Source organism: Paramormyrops kingsleyae, chromosome 8, assembly GCF_048594095.1.
Source record: "Paramormyrops kingsleyae isolate MSU_618 chromosome 8, PKINGS_0.4, whole genome shotgun sequence".
Classification (NCBI taxonomy): domain Eukaryota; kingdom Metazoa; phylum Chordata; class Actinopteri; order Osteoglossiformes; family Mormyridae; genus Paramormyrops; species Paramormyrops kingsleyae.
In genome coordinates, this window is record NC_132804.1 from 18,396,121 (window position 1) to 18,413,444 (window position 17,324).

At 42.5% G+C, this 17,324-nt stretch overlaps 2 protein-coding genes across 10 annotated transcripts; one reads left to right on the forward strand and one right to left on the reverse strand.

The window, feature by feature from the left end:
• Positions 1-166: 166 nt before the first annotated feature.
• LOC111855147 (E3 ubiquitin-protein ligase NRDP1) lies at positions 167-12,439 on the reverse strand. Of its 8 annotated transcripts, XM_023833894.2 has the most exons (8): positions 12,245-12,438; positions 12,087-12,134; positions 11,122-11,246; positions 10,058-10,172; positions 6,303-6,574; positions 4,784-4,919; positions 3,618-3,721; positions 167-2,952 (listed from the first exon to the last, which is right to left on the reverse strand). In XM_023833894.2, the coding sequence occupies exons 4-8, from the start codon at positions 10,145-10,147 to the stop codon at positions 2,598-2,600; spliced, it is 957 nt and encodes a 318-aa protein (XP_023689662.1). In that variant the 5' UTR covers positions 10,148-10,172; positions 11,122-11,246; positions 12,087-12,134; positions 12,245-12,438; the 3' UTR covers positions 167-2,597. The 8 variants fall into 8 exon arrangements, with proteins under 8 accessions (XP_023689662.1, XP_023689672.1, XP_023689681.1 ...); XM_023833904.2 differs by lacking the exon at positions 12,087-12,134 and having other exon boundaries at positions 11,122-11,171; positions 12,245-12,439; XM_023833913.2 differs by lacking the exon at positions 12,087-12,134 and having other exon boundaries at positions 11,113-11,171; positions 12,245-12,439.
• Positions 12,440-13,455: 1,016 nt separating this feature from the next.
• On the forward strand, positions 13,456-17,283 carry nabp2 (nucleic acid binding protein 2). 2 transcript variants are annotated; one of them, XM_023833956.2, is made up of 7 exons: positions 13,456-13,663; positions 14,049-14,202; positions 14,543-14,681; positions 15,136-15,207; positions 15,593-15,668; positions 16,115-16,175; positions 16,364-17,283. In XM_023833956.2, exons 2-7 carry the CDS (start codon positions 14,124-14,126, stop codon positions 16,531-16,533), a joined length of 597 nt encoding a protein of 198 aa, XP_023689724.1. In that variant the 5' UTR covers positions 13,456-13,663; positions 14,049-14,123; the 3' UTR covers positions 16,534-17,283. The 2 variants fall into 2 exon arrangements, with proteins under 2 accessions (XP_023689724.1, XP_023689714.1); XM_023833946.2 differs by having other exon boundaries at positions 13,457-13,663; positions 14,052-14,202.
• The last annotated feature ends 41 nt before the right edge of the window (positions 17,284-17,324 follow it).

The following is a 17,324-nucleotide window of genomic DNA, read 5'->3' on the forward strand; positions in this document are numbered from 1 at the left end:
TTCACAATGTTTATCTATTTATGCTTTATATGTGCTTTGCTACATACCCAATGTCCTCTCATTACTTCCACAAGCAAATTATATGAACCTAATACTCTCCTGCGAAAATCTCATTGCAGTAGTACTGTATAATATTTAATACAAAAGACAAAAATCAAACTCCAGATCGGTACGTCTATTGCCATTTTAATTAAATAATAAAAAAAAAAACACAAACACCAGTAATCTGCTGCTGAAACAAACACAAAGAAAGGTACATGAGGAGATTTTGGTTGAAAGTGCTTTTCATTATTTATAATATCCATTATATTTACATACTTCAAAAATAAAATTCAGACAAATTTAGAATAAATCTTTCCTCACTTAAGTGCTTCTTCCGGAACAGAAGTTCAGGTGTAATAAACAGGACTATTGCCACAGTTCAGACCTACACATGATCAGCCACGACACGGTTGCTTCGTGCATTACATATATCCCATCTTGTGGAAGAAACAGAAAAGACTAACTTTCCAGTTCACAGAATTCAGTCCTTTTCAAAGAGTAACACTCTCCACTGGGAGAGGAGATACGTCTGCATCATGTGGTCGACTACAGCATTATTTACAACACTGAACTAGGGGCTGCAGCCAACCAGTTCTCCCAATCATCTCTATAGATACATGCCTACTTTATACTGCACTGAACGAAACAGCTTGAAACACTGTACTCTAAAAGAAGGGCCCAAACAAAAATCGGTAAACCTAATGGCCATGCAGAACCAGAAAACTGGAATAAGAACATTGCTTCTCAGCAGCACGTCCGTCTGTCTGGTTATCATCAAACATCTTTAGGAGTTCATGGGTTACTATGCAAGCAGGATGTTGTCCTAACTCTGTACAAGCTGCACCACATTGTACTAATCCTAATGTTGAACAAGTAACCACCAAAGAAAGATATAACCACGTTAAAGAAAAACAAACAAGCATAAACACAGAATGCAAGACAAGACTGATGTTCCTGGTGTACATGTGATATTTTGTCTGCCCTAGAGTCGAGCTCACCATTAGGAAACCTTCATTCGAATTTCAACACAGAAAGTCAACGGTTTCACCACTGCTGTCACTGTTGTACATACTTTGGTAGCAGGAAATAAAAAAAAGTACATGATAGAATATTACCAGTTATATACAGCACACCAATACACACAAAAGTAAACTTTCTTCCTAGAGATAAATTACGCAGTCAAAATTATACACATTACACACTAAACAGGTAGTTGCCTTTGAGAGGGTAACAAAAGTCACACACAGATCACAACAGTATTCAAAGGAAAAGGTTACGAAAAATAATTTGAGAGACTATGATCGGTGAAGTGAGAAGCAGCACAATATGTCAGCAACCACGTTGGTTTTTCAGACTTTTCTAGTATTCATGACTGTGGGAACAAAGAAAAGCCATTGTAGTCTGACTGGGAGCATATGAGCCACCAGTTCCGAGTGAAAGGGCTCCTTTACATGCCATATTGTGTCCGAAATCCCATAGAATTGAGGTGCACCAGTGTAAATTTTGCTAAATTGACAGAAAAACCTTGACAACTGATTGACGCAGGGTGGTTCCACAGTTGTTGTAATTCCGGGTAGTACACACTTTGGGAACCAAGTACATTTTCAAGGCAGGGAATCCCAAAACAATCCAGATAATAATGGAGAGCAAAATCACAAGTCTTTATTGGTCCAGCTGACACTCATCACAGCTTGACCGTCAGTTCAAAAGCACAGTGGTCTCCCAGCTAACACGTTACCTACACAGAAGCCTTTGCAGAGCTGGGATTGGGGCATCAGACAAGAAGACTGCACACGGTCTTCCTCAGCTGCAGTCTACAAACGGAACAGATGAGTGCTTCTGCATTAACTTCCAATGAGGTGAGCTGATGTGGAAACGGCTAGGGGTCCTGAGCTTTGCAACGTTTAGAGGTAATTATGGCCGGCTAAAGTGGGAAATAATGTGGAACTACTTATTCCAAGCTACTCATGAAAATCGGGAGGTGTGACAGCATTAAAATTACGAAACGCATCATTTATTATATACTAAATCTAAATCATATTCTCTGTTTATATTATTTATAGTTATATAAATACCTTTTCAGCAGACGTCTGCATGATTGGAAGCAACTAGGGGAAGGAATTAACCTTAGGTTTTATTTTGCCTTTCGAAGCCTCTACGTCAGCAGAGCCCAAGGCAATACCAGGGCTGGCATACTAAAGTACGATTCTGTCTCATTCAGTGACACCGTTCTACAGCTGCACATCTCCTGACCATTGGTAGTGTTTACGGACCATAGATACACATTTTCCTCCCTGGTCCATCTGCTTGACTGTCCACGTAAGGCAGGGAAAGCTACGGGGCTGGTGGTCATCTGCTTCCCAGGAATGGTTACGCATTTTTAAAGAGCCCTCTCCTCCAATGGACATTTATGCAGCATATATAGGAATGGGGGGGGGGGGGGGCAGATGTGTAGGCAAAAATGAGGTTTAGAGGTGGCCAGAGTCCAAACTGATGTGCACTCCATGTAGGCGTCCACACCACATCACTTCCAGGCTCACTGCTCCTCTCCTTCATTACAAGATCTCCTCCACTCCGTGGGCGAAGATCATGACCAGGCCCGGCTCCAGGATCATGTCCTCGCCCATGTGCTGGTTCTCGCAGGCCATCACCACCACCGCCTGCTTGCCCGGGATGCGCTTCGCCACATAGTTCTCGTAGTAGCGCCGGTTCATCTGCCGCGTCTCCAGCGTGGCCAGGCCCTGCGGCCAGCTGCGCTCGTGGGCGTTCTCGATCAGGTCGTTGACGATGGACAGCGGGCAGCCGCTATCGATCAGCGAACGCTTGATCACCGCCTGCAGCACGGCGTCTGGCGTGGAGATCATTCCACCCCAGCGAGTAACACGGGCCGGCTGGAGGGAGTTCACCCACCTGGGAAAAAAGGTTAGAGCATAGAAAGCAGATGAGGAGGGGAAGGGTTACGTCACACATTGCCTAGGTGCAGATAACCCACCATTATGAATATACAATCTTTAAGATGCTGTACCAGGCTGGCAAAATGTTGCAACTCGGCAAACCATCGCTAGCTTTGTAGCGTTGGAACTGCAGTAAAGGATATCAGAAATGTGCAAATTATAAAGGTAGAGCCCCCACTCAAAAGTGGTGAACAAATTGTTTAAAGATTATTGAGAGCATTGCATTCTGTTGTAAAGGAAATATATGTCCTATTGTAACCTGTGATTTATGACATGCCATTGCATAAATGTTTTATCTTAACCTGTGATGTGCAAGGAGGTTCCTGACATCAGCTGGAGGATGAGGAAGTGCATGAGAACATTGGAAGGTTACCATCACTGGCGAGGAATGACAGAATGATGTGTAACTATTTAACAAATTAAGCAAAACTTAAAGGCGAGTTCAGAGACTGAAACCATGTTGACGGCAACAGCAAAGTGTTCGTTGTAAGTGTGTACAGGATAGGAAGCGCCCTTCTGTTTGAAGATGCTTGATGACCGTCTGAAAGTGCTTCCCGATACTGCAGTAAATAGACGCAGAACCTCTCGCTAGAGCAGCACGCAAGACTGCAAGGTACTCACTCCACGATTTCGTTGTACTCTATGGTCTCTTCCAGGTTCTGCAGATTGGGGTTGGCACTGCGTATGGCTCGCATGTAGGCCTTCAGCAGCTGAATGTCCCGTTTCTGCCAGGAGAATAGTAAACAGTGATGCACAGAGATATGACCCAAATTATAATCACACTATCCCTGTCACATTTAACACTTCCAGTGGAATGATGACATAACCAAACAGAATATTAACCACAGGGTATTATCCTTTAAGATTAAGGTATCATTAAAAGTCTAGATTTTGGTACACACATGTTCAGACATTAGCAGCCTAATTTGGCAAGTGAAAGATTCACACATCTTGGTGACAGTGGGGTGCCCCACCCCCTGCATTGAGAGATCAGCATCACTTAATCCAATTCACAGGTGTCTACACCGTATGCTTGTGATGCCTTCCGATGCCGACCAGCGGGTGCATTGATGTGTAAAGAACGTGGGCAAGCGGAGGCCATGTTATCTGCCAATACGTCCCTTTCCCCATCTGTTCTCCAGACTATCCAATATAACAGGGGTGTCCAATCTTATCCGCAAAGGGCCGGTGTGTATGCAGGTTTTTGGGATAACCTGTAGGTCAGCTGTTCAAACCCAGGTGTGAGGACTCTTCAGCCAATCAGTCCTCTAATTAGTAATCTAATTAGGGAGTTGCAGCGAAAACCCGCATACACACCGGCCCTTTGCAGATAAGATTGGCCACCCCTGCAATAGAAGGTGCCAAGCATTACTTTACGGTCTATAAAATGTTAAATATTTCATGAAGGAAAATATTACAGGTAAGACCAAACACCAATGTTTGGTCTTTATCTGCCATGTTCAGCAGACCTTTGCTGCCTTCTCATTTAGAGCCTCTTGGAAGAGCGTGGCACCCTAAGGCAGTGTTCCTCAACCCAGTCCTCGGGGAATCCCGGCCAGTCCATGTTTTTGCTTTCTCTCAGCTCCCAGCGTACCAGGTATTCTGTGTTCCTGATTGGCTTGGAGCTGAGAGGAAGCAAAAACGTGGACTGTCTGGGGTTCCCCGAGGACTGGGTTGGGAAACACTGCCCTATGGGAATCTAAACAGGGTTCTGCACACCCTCTGACAGAGCGGGAGGCGGCTTGTAGAGCACCATGGACCCCCCCTCCCCACCCCGAACCTCAGACCTGCTCGGCGAGCTGGTGCTTGTGCTCAGCCGCCGTCTTCTCCAGCTCGGCGATCTTGGTCTGCTGCTGCTGCACCACACCACGCAGGTGCCTGATGCAGTTGTGGTTCGGCAACTCGTCCTTGGGCATCTCAAGCCTGGGTTGGGGGGCGGGGGTAGAACCATAATTATGAAGCCGCATCTGATTCAGGATAGCCTGTCCTGTGCTGTTACACAAGAGGAGTCCCCGTGAACACTAAAGGGTCTGTGTTTCACTGAGTGAGCGAGCATGGTGTGTGTGTCCATTATAGAGCAGTAGGGAAAACCAAGTAAACAGCATCTCAAAGAATAAGGCCTAACCATTGTGAAAAGAATTTTCCAAAGTAGGGAAAAAAAATTAATGTGCGTGTCATTCTTAACCAAATTAACTTTCATGGAACAATACAAAGTCCAGAATATTAGATTCCACAGCATCTCAAGCCTGCCTCATGTGATCAATAAGATGATCTTATAAAGACTAGATGGAACAAAATGCACCGGTAAACAAAAAAAAAAACAAAGATTTTTCTGAAATTTGTTATTTTGGACGAGTGTAATGCACATCTAATTTGTGGCAGATTTGCAGAGATGCCAGAATAATTTAGTCACTTCTTTTCATGTTCACAAGGTGACTGTGGTTATTGACCCAAATAACGAATTCATTCAGGGTCCCGGGAAACCACGGGGAATTCCAAATTGTTACAAGAGTAATGAGGACAGGAAAATTCGAACGGGGTTTTAGGTTAATTCTCGCTGCTGTTCCCCGTTTTAGTTTACAAACGTGTCTCTGACGTGCGAGTGCTCGCAGATAATGCTACCATGCGTGACAAACGAGAGCGCCCTTTAAACTTGTGATGTATATCATGGGGGAGATGTTTAAGAGGGAGAATACAAAAATAGACAAATGGACAATAATCACACCAGCATTAATGTAATGCTAGGTAACACTTCTGATTACACAATAATTACTAAACTAGTGTTTATGTTCTATGCCAGCATGATGGCTCAGTAGGTAGCACTGTTCCTGCAAATCTCTGGAATTGTAGGCTTGATGCCCACCTACACTCTGCGTGTGGATTTTGTATGTTTGCCCCGTTTTAACACACGACACCTCTCACAAAGTCATGCAGGGAGCCAAATTAGTATCTCTAAAAATTTGTCTGTAGAGTGCGTGTATGTGTGCGTGCGTATACACACACACGGACTGGCATCCCATCCAGGGAACACTCCGGCTCTGTGATGCCTGGAGCAGGCTCTAGGTGTCGGAGCCGTCACTCCAAGCAAGCAATTGGAAGAGGGATGCAATGATTAACAATTAGTACCTTAAAACAAAGGAGGGATTTATAAGGAGCGTGGGACAGAAAGCCCTCAGACTTCTGCTGACATCACAGATGGGCAATCAGTTGTTTTAATAACGTGGGAATTCAACAAAGGGGTGTCCTGGGAGAGGTGTGTGACGTGTGTGACCCCCCAGCAGAGCAGAGGGATGTGGGGCCGCTCACCCGCAGCCCTGCTCGCACATCACAGGCCTCTTGGGGTTGTGCTCGCAGTCCTTCAGGTGCGACTGCAGCTGGTCGAGGCGCAGCACGGCTGTGCAGCCGAAGGCGGCGTTGTCGCAGGTTATCTGCAGCTTGGACAGCATGTTGCGCATGATGCGAGGCACAGGCCGCAGGTGAGCCAGTGTGACCACGGTGCGGTCCACAGGACAGATCTGCTGCTGGGAGAACCACTGGGTGATGCAGGCATTGCAGAAGGCATGCTCACAGTGAGGAGCCTGTGGGGAGGAGGAAACTCATAAAATTACAGCAAACAGTTTCTGCGACGGAGTAAATTTTATTGAAGATCTTTTTAAAATTTTATTTATACCTCTTGTAGGCTCATAGTTGGCCTTTATTGGCCTGCAGATGTCTTTGTAAAAGTGTCCATAAGCAGTCATTACAATTAATTTTCAAATTAATTTTTTTTCGTACAAAATTAGTATGTATATACAGTGGTACCTCGGTTCTCAAACTTAATCCGTTCTGGACTCCGGATCGAATCCTAAAAAGTTTGAGTTCTGATCGAATTTTTCCCATAAGAAATAATGGGAAACCAATTAATTGGTTCCCGGCCCCCCAAAAATTACACCTAAATGTTTTTTTTTTTTGTTAGCATTTAAAAAAAATGAACAGGATAAAACAAGAGCAGCATTTTTTTCTTAATGGCTTCCAAAATGATAAAGATCTGATCCCAACATTACCCCTGTCCTGCCCCGATCGTCCGCTCCTTCCGTGTGCCACGCCCCCTCGTTAACCTCCTGTGGGATCCCCATGTGATCAGCCGTTTCTGGTTGTTGTCATTAGTCCTCTGTATTAAGTCCACGTTTCAGTTTGTTTCCCCAGTCCGGTCATTGGGCGCTGGCTTAAAGCAACGCATTCTGATCCTGACGCAATGCATTACGGTTAGATGTATTGCGACCTCTCACCCGGCTGCACAAACTGGAACTGCCACCGTGACGAATTGATCCATTGGGCTATATATATATATATATATATATATATATATATATATATATATATATATATATATATATATATATATATATATATATATATATATATATATATATATATATATATATATATATATATATATATATATATATATATATATATATATATATATATACACACACACATACACACACACAAACATCATGCGTGTAACTAAACTCTTCAGCCAATAAGGGCAATATATATATATATAAAATCCACTGGATCCAAGCCCCTCCCCTGTAAATTCTAGTCTTCATCTGACTAGCTGAAGAACTGCATTTAAGGTTTTAACACCACATACCAAATAAGAATATAACCCAGCAGATGCCTGCACTGTGATGATGCTTTAATTCACAACGTTACTGAGCCTGACCGGTTTGAGAAGTTGCCTGCAGCACGTCTGATTAAAGGGTGGCCCTGAGGGATTATAAATCAACTCAGCCCTTATGAAAGTCTGAGAGATCTAGTACTCTGTGTAAACATGCACAGGTTTGCATAAGCAATGTTACAGAAAATAATTTTAAAAACTATATTTAGACTCCTTCCCATGACTTCTACCAAGTTTTACGTTGCAGTCATTCACATCGTTCCTCGGCTGAAAACAAAGCAACTAAAGATATTCCGGTGACTAAATAGAAGATGCACGATACACAGTCCTACAGTAAAACAGCATAATAGTTGCCTTGTAGGTTATGCTCCGTTTCCTACATCATAGCCCCCCCCCCCCACTCCAAAAACCGAGCAGGAGACATCGGCTCTTGTATCACTGCCAACTCGATGCGCAAAGTAGCCAAACCCACCGGCTGGTAAAGGCACAGTGAGAGATCATGTCTAATAACCCCATCATGTGCCTGCAGCAGCAGATACATGGCTACCCAAACACACAGGCGTACGAGCAAGAGTTCCGGGATCTCCATGTCCGAAAGAAGCATAGAGCAGCGACGGACGTTTTAACAATATTGTGACACGTGCAGACATGACACACACACACTCACCGGTTCAGGAGGGGCTTAACATAATCAGACACAGAATGGAGGAAAACTGAGTCCCTGCAGCGAAGGGAAGTCCTGACACTCCCATGACCGACACTCCATGCAGATCTTTGTGCACAAAGATGACATTACGCGGGACAGACCAGCCAACATCACTGCATATCTTCACAGAGATGTAAACAGTGCACACGACACAGCGTCCTCTCTCTATTACAGCTTCCCAGAAAAAGCAGCTGCTTCCAGGGTATCTCCCCCCAACCCCCCTCTCCTCAGCCAGTTCCGTCTCCTGCTCCAGCACCCCACCCCCACCTTGCCTGAAATAGGCTCAGTTCCAGCTGTCCACTTTTGCACTATGCGGGTTCTTGCCTGCCAGTTACTACAGAATTTGAGTTCACATTTGGATCGCACAGAGAAGGTAATCACAATGCCATTTTCAGAGTGTCAAATGGAGGGGGAACAATCTGACATTGGCAAAGGCTGCAACATAGAATTTATGACTTGTGTCCTTGGACACAAGAACACCAAAGGGATTCTGGGAGATGTAGTACAACATCAAATTTCCCCCCTTCCCAGGCCTTGAAATATCCACATGAGATTAACAGAATTCAGTTACAGTGAACTGTGTTATAGCAATCAGACTGCTTCTTACTAGTCACAATTTATCTACATCTGATTTCCTCCCAGCTGAATCCTTCTCTGGAGGGTCCCAAAGAGACACATCAATGCAGACTGGCATTTTCATCAGCTGGAAGCAGTTTTTTCTCCCCCTCTCACTCTGAGTCACAGCTTCTGCTCTGCTGGGTTAGCCCAAAAAGAGGATATCATTCCTTGAGGCTGAATCTTTCACTCCCAGAATCCTTCAGGACAGAATACCTACATCAACACCAAGAAATGAAGGTGCCAAGGACTACTGCAGGGCTATACTCTCAGATCACTCCTAAACTAAAGCCAGGCACTGCAGCTACAACCAATCAAAAAACTAAATCCCTCTTTCCTGATTGGGTTTGGTAGGACCTTCAAGGATGTGGCCCCCTGTTACGCAAATGAAGTCACTGACGCACAAACTGGAATAGTTTTCCCAGGTGAATTCTTCTGGATATCATATGACAATAGAGCAATGATGCTTCAATTTAAACGGCCCTAAGCTCCAGAAAAAGCCAGCCATCATTTGACATGGAGCTCTTTATATCCAAAATGAAGTCTTTGTATTTTAACATAGCCTATTTCTATTAAAACACTGCTTTGACTGCTGCGGTTTATTGGCTCACTAGATGATACTCATCTGTTGCATGGCATTCAGACACTGATTTCTACTCTCATCTCCGGCACCCCCTGCCAGGGTTAATCCTAGAAAGCCTTTTGACTCATCCATCACCCCAGACAGCTAACCGAGCACAGAGCATTTCGCTTTTCAAAAGGTCTGAAGCGACCAGGTTTGCTCCTCACAGTGCTGCTCACACAGTTGTTTCCTTTTCCCTCCCTTACTTTACCTACTCTTACCTACATTCCCTCTGGTGTCTTCTGGATCCTCACCCAGAAATGGTGCTTTCAACCGTATAACACTAATCATTTGTGTCCACTGCCCCAAATCTACTTCTCCTGATTTTGATGAATGTTACATAAAGTGCTTTTGAGGGACTTTAGGAAAGGGCACTACATAAAAATTGACAGAACAGCAGCAGAAGCATCAACAGAATAGAAAAAAAAAATAAAAAATAAAAAACTGCTGACCTGCACAGGTTCTTCTAAAACTCCACTACATATGGGACACAGCAGATCCTCATCCACTTCCCCCTGGAACCTGGTGACCTCGTAGCCCATGGCACATTACTGGAGCCACCCAGACCTAGAGAGTGGTAAATAATGAACATTATTGAATATACATCACTTGCAAGATTTCTACCTATTCAGCTTCATTACCAAAGACAAACAGGCTTTCTTCATGTGTGTATATGCACTGATACTATAAGGTCTATTACTGTATTGGAGATCTTGTATGTTCACTTTTTGGGGCATTCAATTCAAAATACTGGCAATCTGATACTTTGCAGAGTCTAGTTCATCACTGCAATTTAAGACATAACGTCAATCAAAATTCTAGAAAGGGGCACTTTCGTCACAAATGAAATCCTTAACTATAGAGTACCTGATTCCTTAATATCAACATGAGGAAGTCATTATGATCAAACTTTTTTTTTTTATTTGCCAGATTCAATTGACTGACTGGCCTAAATTGCTCGGACCCCAAGTTTGGCTCTCTATATACATGTGTGTATGTCTCAATGGAAAGCAAGATGTAATAGATGAGTGTACTAACATTTGTGCAAAAAGCAAATAAAGGACACTTTCATTTAGTCATTTCTATCAGATAGGAGACGAAAAAAGTATGCATGTCTTCTTGTGCATTAGTCATAATGTACACAGAAGACGAATCTGTAAGCATGCGCTCAAGTAATGTGCTGCCAACCACAACTACAGAAATTTTGTTTAATAGAAATTAATAGTTATCCACATACTGTTATTGTAGAGATAGGGCATTTAAAACGTATTGGCAAAAATCTACAGGGAAAATTACACAACCAGGTAAACCAAAACAAATGGATCTCCATAATAAATTAAATTAAAAATATGACTTGTTTAGCATTTGGGAAAGGGGTCTATATGTAGATGCAAATTACTTTGATCAAAACTACATAACTTGCCAATTTTAAATATTTGGCTTAATTGTGTAACAAACATGAAGAAAAAGGACAACTCCGAAGCCTACACACAGCGCACGTCTTTACCTTACTCACATGTGGTTTTCATGTCTTGGGCGGTGTGGGCCCCAATGTCTCTCCTGGGTCTTACGAACCGCCACAGTCCAAGTGGAATTGATACAAAGACAGAGACTGGTCACGACACGTGTGCGCCTAAATGACTGCATGACAAAAATCCATTGGGCTTGTATTAATAATAAAGAAGGATGGTACTGAGCACAAGACCAGATTTCCTTTCTGACATGGATTTATCGTAGCAAGACCAATCTACTTGAAGATGAAACCAGCTTCACATTACACGACAAAAATACGTACACAGCTAACAGTATATAGTATGACCAAAGACATTTACTAAACCAGTTCAAAGTCGAGGAATGAACACTCGACAAAAGATATGGGTTACAAAAAAAAAACCCTAACTAAAACTACAAAACTGCACAGAGTGTAGAGGAATAGACAGAGTTGAAACATTTAAAATATTTTGCCAAGATTGGATCATATATTCAGTAGTCGTTTCACGGAAAACTAACAGACCCGGCACATGTTCGCTAAATAATTGATCACATCGACGACGATGATGATAATCTGGGCATTTTTAATGTAGCATAAGTATTGTGAACATAATCAGAAATAAAAGCACAGCTTCGGTCATTAATGGCTGGTTACTGATATCACTCATGATATTTCCTGTATTGCTAATCTAACAGCACAACGCGACAATGCCAACCCTTTATCAACTAAAATATTTTTGTACATTTTCCCAAGTAATACGCTGCCTTTAAACGCCCCGGTAGCGGAAGGCTCGTTTAAAGGTGGACGGCGCAAAGGTAGACGATGCTCAGGCTGCATGTCGCGGTCTGCTACACTCGTACCGGTCCCCAAAACAGAGTTACCTTTAATCAGCGGACAGCTTTCATACAATTTGGCTTTCATTTCTTTTTTTTTATTCCGATTTAAAGCGCCGAGGCCCGGACTCACTTTACCGGCTAAACGATATTTACCCGGCTAGCCAGCGTCTTCCGTGCCTCAAACCATCCTGAGACCCCTTGCTTTTACGAAAACCAATAAAATACAGTAGTAACATTCAAAGACATCCATAAACCCACAGTACCAATGGAATATGTAAAACTAACCTATTTTAAAGTACAAAAACAAATACCTGTTTTAAAAGGTTGCGTTTTAAACACTAACAGCTGTCCGAACACGTTAGCCAAATACCCAATTTATCCATCTCCCCCCTCAGCCAGTCAGTGCGCCGCGAGCCCACCTCCGCTGCTCAAATCCCGAGTCAAATACATGATTGACAGCTCACTGCACCTATCATTATTGACAGTTTTTTTTTTCATTATTTACAGAGAATGTTTAAACCAATCAGATGTAAACGACTGTTCCGTACACAGAGGGGTGAGAGCCCCCGTTGAAGAGGGAAGGCCAGTCAGAGACAGGTTACTCATTGGTCAATTCGATACGGTGTCATCAACACTCTTCCAATCGCTGCTCAGTCACGCTTCTTATGTTCTTGCAGTATTCACTCGTTTCCCGCAGATTTCGTCATTGCAATTGCCTTCTTGGTCAATGGAGAGAAGTTATATTATTGACCTGTATTTGTTTTACTGTCTTGTCATATTTGGATGACATTTCAAAAACTATTGGCAGCATTACACATCTGACATGTATGGTATACAAACCTTCATGCATTATTAGTACACCTTCGAATAATAACAAATATAACAAAATGCATTACCAGACATATATACATACAAACTTTTTAGCAGATAACGAAAAATACATAATTATCAACACCATACAATCTTGCATTCAGTGGATCCAAAATACTGTCGGCATTAAACATCCATATATCTGAAATATCTTTTTCGTAACATTGTGACACATCATGAGCAATTATTTTTAAGTCCATAGTCACTTAAAGGATCACGGGAAGAATATGATTATGGCTTATCCCAGACAGCACAGGGCACGAGGCAGGAGAACACTGTAATGGATAAACGTCTATCGAAGGGTACACAAACTACGGGAAACATTCACAACATGGAGATGGCATACACACGGAGCCATCTTTAGTTATGTACATTTAATTAGTCACCACTATTTCAACAGTATGCACCAGGTAAACGAACATTTAATTTCTAATAAATGTAATACTAACAACATTTCTTTATGAGCAACTGAAAGCGGTAGTTAAACGCGCATTCATCACAGTCCACAACCGCTTCGCACTGTGCAATTATTATCAGCAGTGCGCGCGAATCAGTGACGCCAGTATCGCGCGTCACCTCCTGCATCCCGCGGCCCCGCTCTGCTCGCTCCCGTCTCCAAATGTCATTGGATAGACGATGCGTAGCTCAGAGAATCGGGAGGCGGGGTCGTTCTGCTCGCCTTTTGCGCGTCCTGGGGAGCACGGGGGAGTGCCCAGAAAAAACGCGACATTTCGCTCGGGAAATAGTGTCCCCTGGGTTTCAGCTGGTCCCTCCGATGGGTCTGAGCTCCCAACTGCACAGCGACAACCTGGACAACCGTGCTGCCTTACTATTAGAGGAGCAGGAGTAAACAAGGATAGGTGGGTTTAAACAGCCTGCCAACTAGCTGGGTCCCGACCCTGCGTTTAGTTAACCAGCTTCCTTGACTGATAAGTGGCTTCGGGCTACTAGTCGCTGCTAAACCCAGCAGAAACGTAACAGCCTAGTCAGCATCGCTGCCAGACTAGACGGGCAGGGTTTTCGAGCAGCATGAATTTTTAAAATTCCGCATGACTATATAATTTTAAGGTTAACTTTTATTACTGGTATTACTAGGAAGTTTGCATGCACTAGTTGGCTCTGTGGTGTTTTGTAAGATAACCTGTTGGGTGTTTGGAGTTACTTATTTTTATACAGCGCTGGGCGCATGAATGACACGGACGGTTTAACTGCTGGACATGTTCCATTAATGCTGCCTTCTGTCAGAAGGTTTAGGTCTGGTGGCCGTGGGCACCTGAGCACCGATAAAGCCTGGGTTTAACACCGAGAAAGACCTGAAAGATGACGACGGAAACCCACGTAAAGGACATCAAACCGGGACTGAAGAACCTCAACGTCATCTTTATCGTTCTGGAGACAGGTGTTTGGTTATTTACTTTTCTAAAATGTTGACATCCTAACTTCTAATCATTTCTGCAAGACCTGAAAACATAACAATATATGCAATCTAGTGTGCAACGGTTCTATGCGGTTTCATCTGTTCGATTGCAGTTAAATTATATTTAGAATGAGCTGAGCCTAGAACTTAGAGCTTAGAACTAGTTTACTCTCCAGGTACCATTGTTTGTGTTTAAGTTAAATGGTCAGGCGTCGGGTGTGTTAGAAGTGTGTGCACTTTATGGAATTAAGTCTAATAATCATCATTTTTGATGAATTGGTGTCACAACTGGCTGTGTCCTGTCATCATTTGTCCTGGAAAGGCCGCGTGACTAAGACGAAGGATGGACATGAGGTGCGCACCTGCAAGGTGGCAGACAAAACGGGAAGCATAAGCATCTCTGTGTGGGATGAGGTTGGGGGCCTGATCCAGACTGGCGACATCATCCGGCTCACAAAAGGGTTAGTCAGTCGCTGTTATGTGCTGCCATATTTTGGCCACAAAAATTAACTATTAACATTTTCTGAAAGTTTTGTGTTTTAAAATGACAGATGGTGGTAAAGTTGAAAGTTTCAATTGTTTGTGAATCCGCTGGAATGAAAAAGGCTGGTAGATGCATAGTGTATTTAAGTGGATGAACCAATGTTTTAAAAGGTTTAAAATAAAATATTTTTGAAAAGTGTTTTGTGGAAATTGGGTATTGAATGATTTATTAACAACCCTGTAATGGTGAACACTTGTCCTGTCAAGGGTCATAGACATTATTAAAATAATAATAATAATAAAATATAAGGTAAGCTAGGGCTATGTATTGGACATTTTTCCAACAGCTTCATTAACCGCAATCTACAACAATATTGCTTTACATTTATTATATCTATTAAAATGGCCAAATTTTCTTTCATTAATTTTCAGATATGCTTCTGTATTCAAAGGCTGTTTGACTCTGTATACTGGCAGAGGTGGGGAGCTACAGAAGATTGGAGAGTAAGTCCTGCACTGACATTTCAGTTTGCATGGTGCAGCTTCTGTCCTAATTCTACCACGTACTGAAATCTCACGTAAACTGAATCTCATTGTTCGGTTTTCATTTCAGTGATGCTGCTTCCTTGTTGGTCACTTATTTTTCTTAACTTTCTAATCTGTAATTCGATGCTTAGAATTTACCATGTTTATGAACCTCTAGGCGAAAACATTTTTTGAAAAATCTATTAAAGACACATTTTATTTTGTAAGGGAATTTATTTGTGTAGTAACTTGTGTGTAGTAACATTTTATTTGAAGCATTACTAAGCATTGTGATTGTAATATTGATGTCAGTATGATGTGACCCCGCCCACTTTTTACTCCTTACTCGTAATGTGACACGTAGGTTCTGCATGGTTTACTCCGAGGTCCCAAACTTCAGTGAACCCAACCCTGAATATTTGGCCTTAGCGAATAAGACGGTAAGTTTTTGTTTATTTTCTCTGTGTTACGGTAATAACCTGCTTAGCCAATGGAGAACCTTAGATTCAAACGAGCTAGGGATTTGAAGAAGGTGTTAGGGGAGATAAACATTTAACCTTAAAAACTCTTACATTTTTTTAGTTAATAAATCATCCCAAAAGGGTTTTCAAGAAACCACTTTAGTTTCAAATGTGTTTTGAACAAACTGAAACAGTAATGGGCAGTTTGGGTGCAAAAAATGCTCACAATGTTTTATTTTGTTAATTTGTGTGATTTTTGTCCCTTTACATCATCTTGGCCTGTGTTTCAGAGTAAATCTGTATCTAATTGTCTCAGACGTGCAGGATTGTGAATCTCCACCAATTGCTCTTGACGTCAAGGTAGTTGAGAGGAGTTTGTGTTTGTCATTTTTGATGGGATGATGGTAGATGTTCCTCTGGCACAGGTCCTCAATGACCAGTCCAGTACAGTCCTCAGTAACAATGGCGCTCCAGCTGGCACGTCAGGTGAGTATGTGCTTCAGTGACATTGGTATGATTTTTATGTTCTTTAATTTAGGCTGGCAGATATTCATGCTAAGAGTATTATAGTATGTTTGCAGCAACCTAGAATGTTATCTGGCGTGAAAAATCTGTTTTGTGTTAGTGCAATAAATGCTGCTTCAGAAATGGGTTTAATTAGCATTTTCCAACAGGGAGTGAAACGACTAATGGGAATGGGGAAGGCGCCCCAGTTCCTAGCAGCTCAGGCAATAACCAGCAAGGAGGGCGTGGAGGAGGTGGTACCAGAGGCTCAGCCAGTCAGGGAGCAGGAGGGACAGGTGTCAGCAATGGGAAGGAGACCCGGCGTTCTGCTAAGAGATAAGCTGGCAAAGAGAAGAATAGAATCCCCCACCTTCCACCCCCCCTCCACCCTCCCCCCTCCGACCTTCAGACCAAAAACAGAGCAGGCTAATTTGTGCCACTAAAGACTTTTATGTGTACTCTGTTGCCCAGCTACTACATCCATGTTAATAACCATCATCCATTTCAGTGCAATGTTTATACATTTTGCCCTTGAATCTGACCCTGGATCAGCTTGATAATTTAACTGAGTAAAGAGAACAAGCGGATTCTGTATCAGCTGCTTTTGGTACAAACTGTTCTGGGCACTCAGTTCACTTCTAAGGAATATGAGGTATAAGGCTTACAGGTCGTCATCCTAATTGCGCCTCACTAGAATATTTTTACATTCATGAAATGGTTTTACTATGAAGACCCAAGTGGAACTGTTATTTTTAATTATTTGAAGCAGATTTGGTTGATATTAAGTTTGTATAATGTCAGACCGGAAAATATGGTTTGGTTTGATCTTTCCTCAGTGAACTTCATGAAACCAAGAGGTTTCCAAACAGTTATGATTACCTAAGATGGCCCAATTGTACGGAATCTCATCGTATAAGAATATAGACATTTGCACAATGATGATTGTCATTTGACAGCCGTTTGACATATGTAATTTGTTTTTGCTACGGTGTTTTCCAGGTCATGTTAGGAAAGGATTTAAACAGGATTTTAGTTACTGGGAAAGAAGTTTTAGCCAACATCCATTTAATAAAATGTTTGAGTTATTGCATTTGATGTATTTTGTCCATTTATATGACATATTTTAAGTGT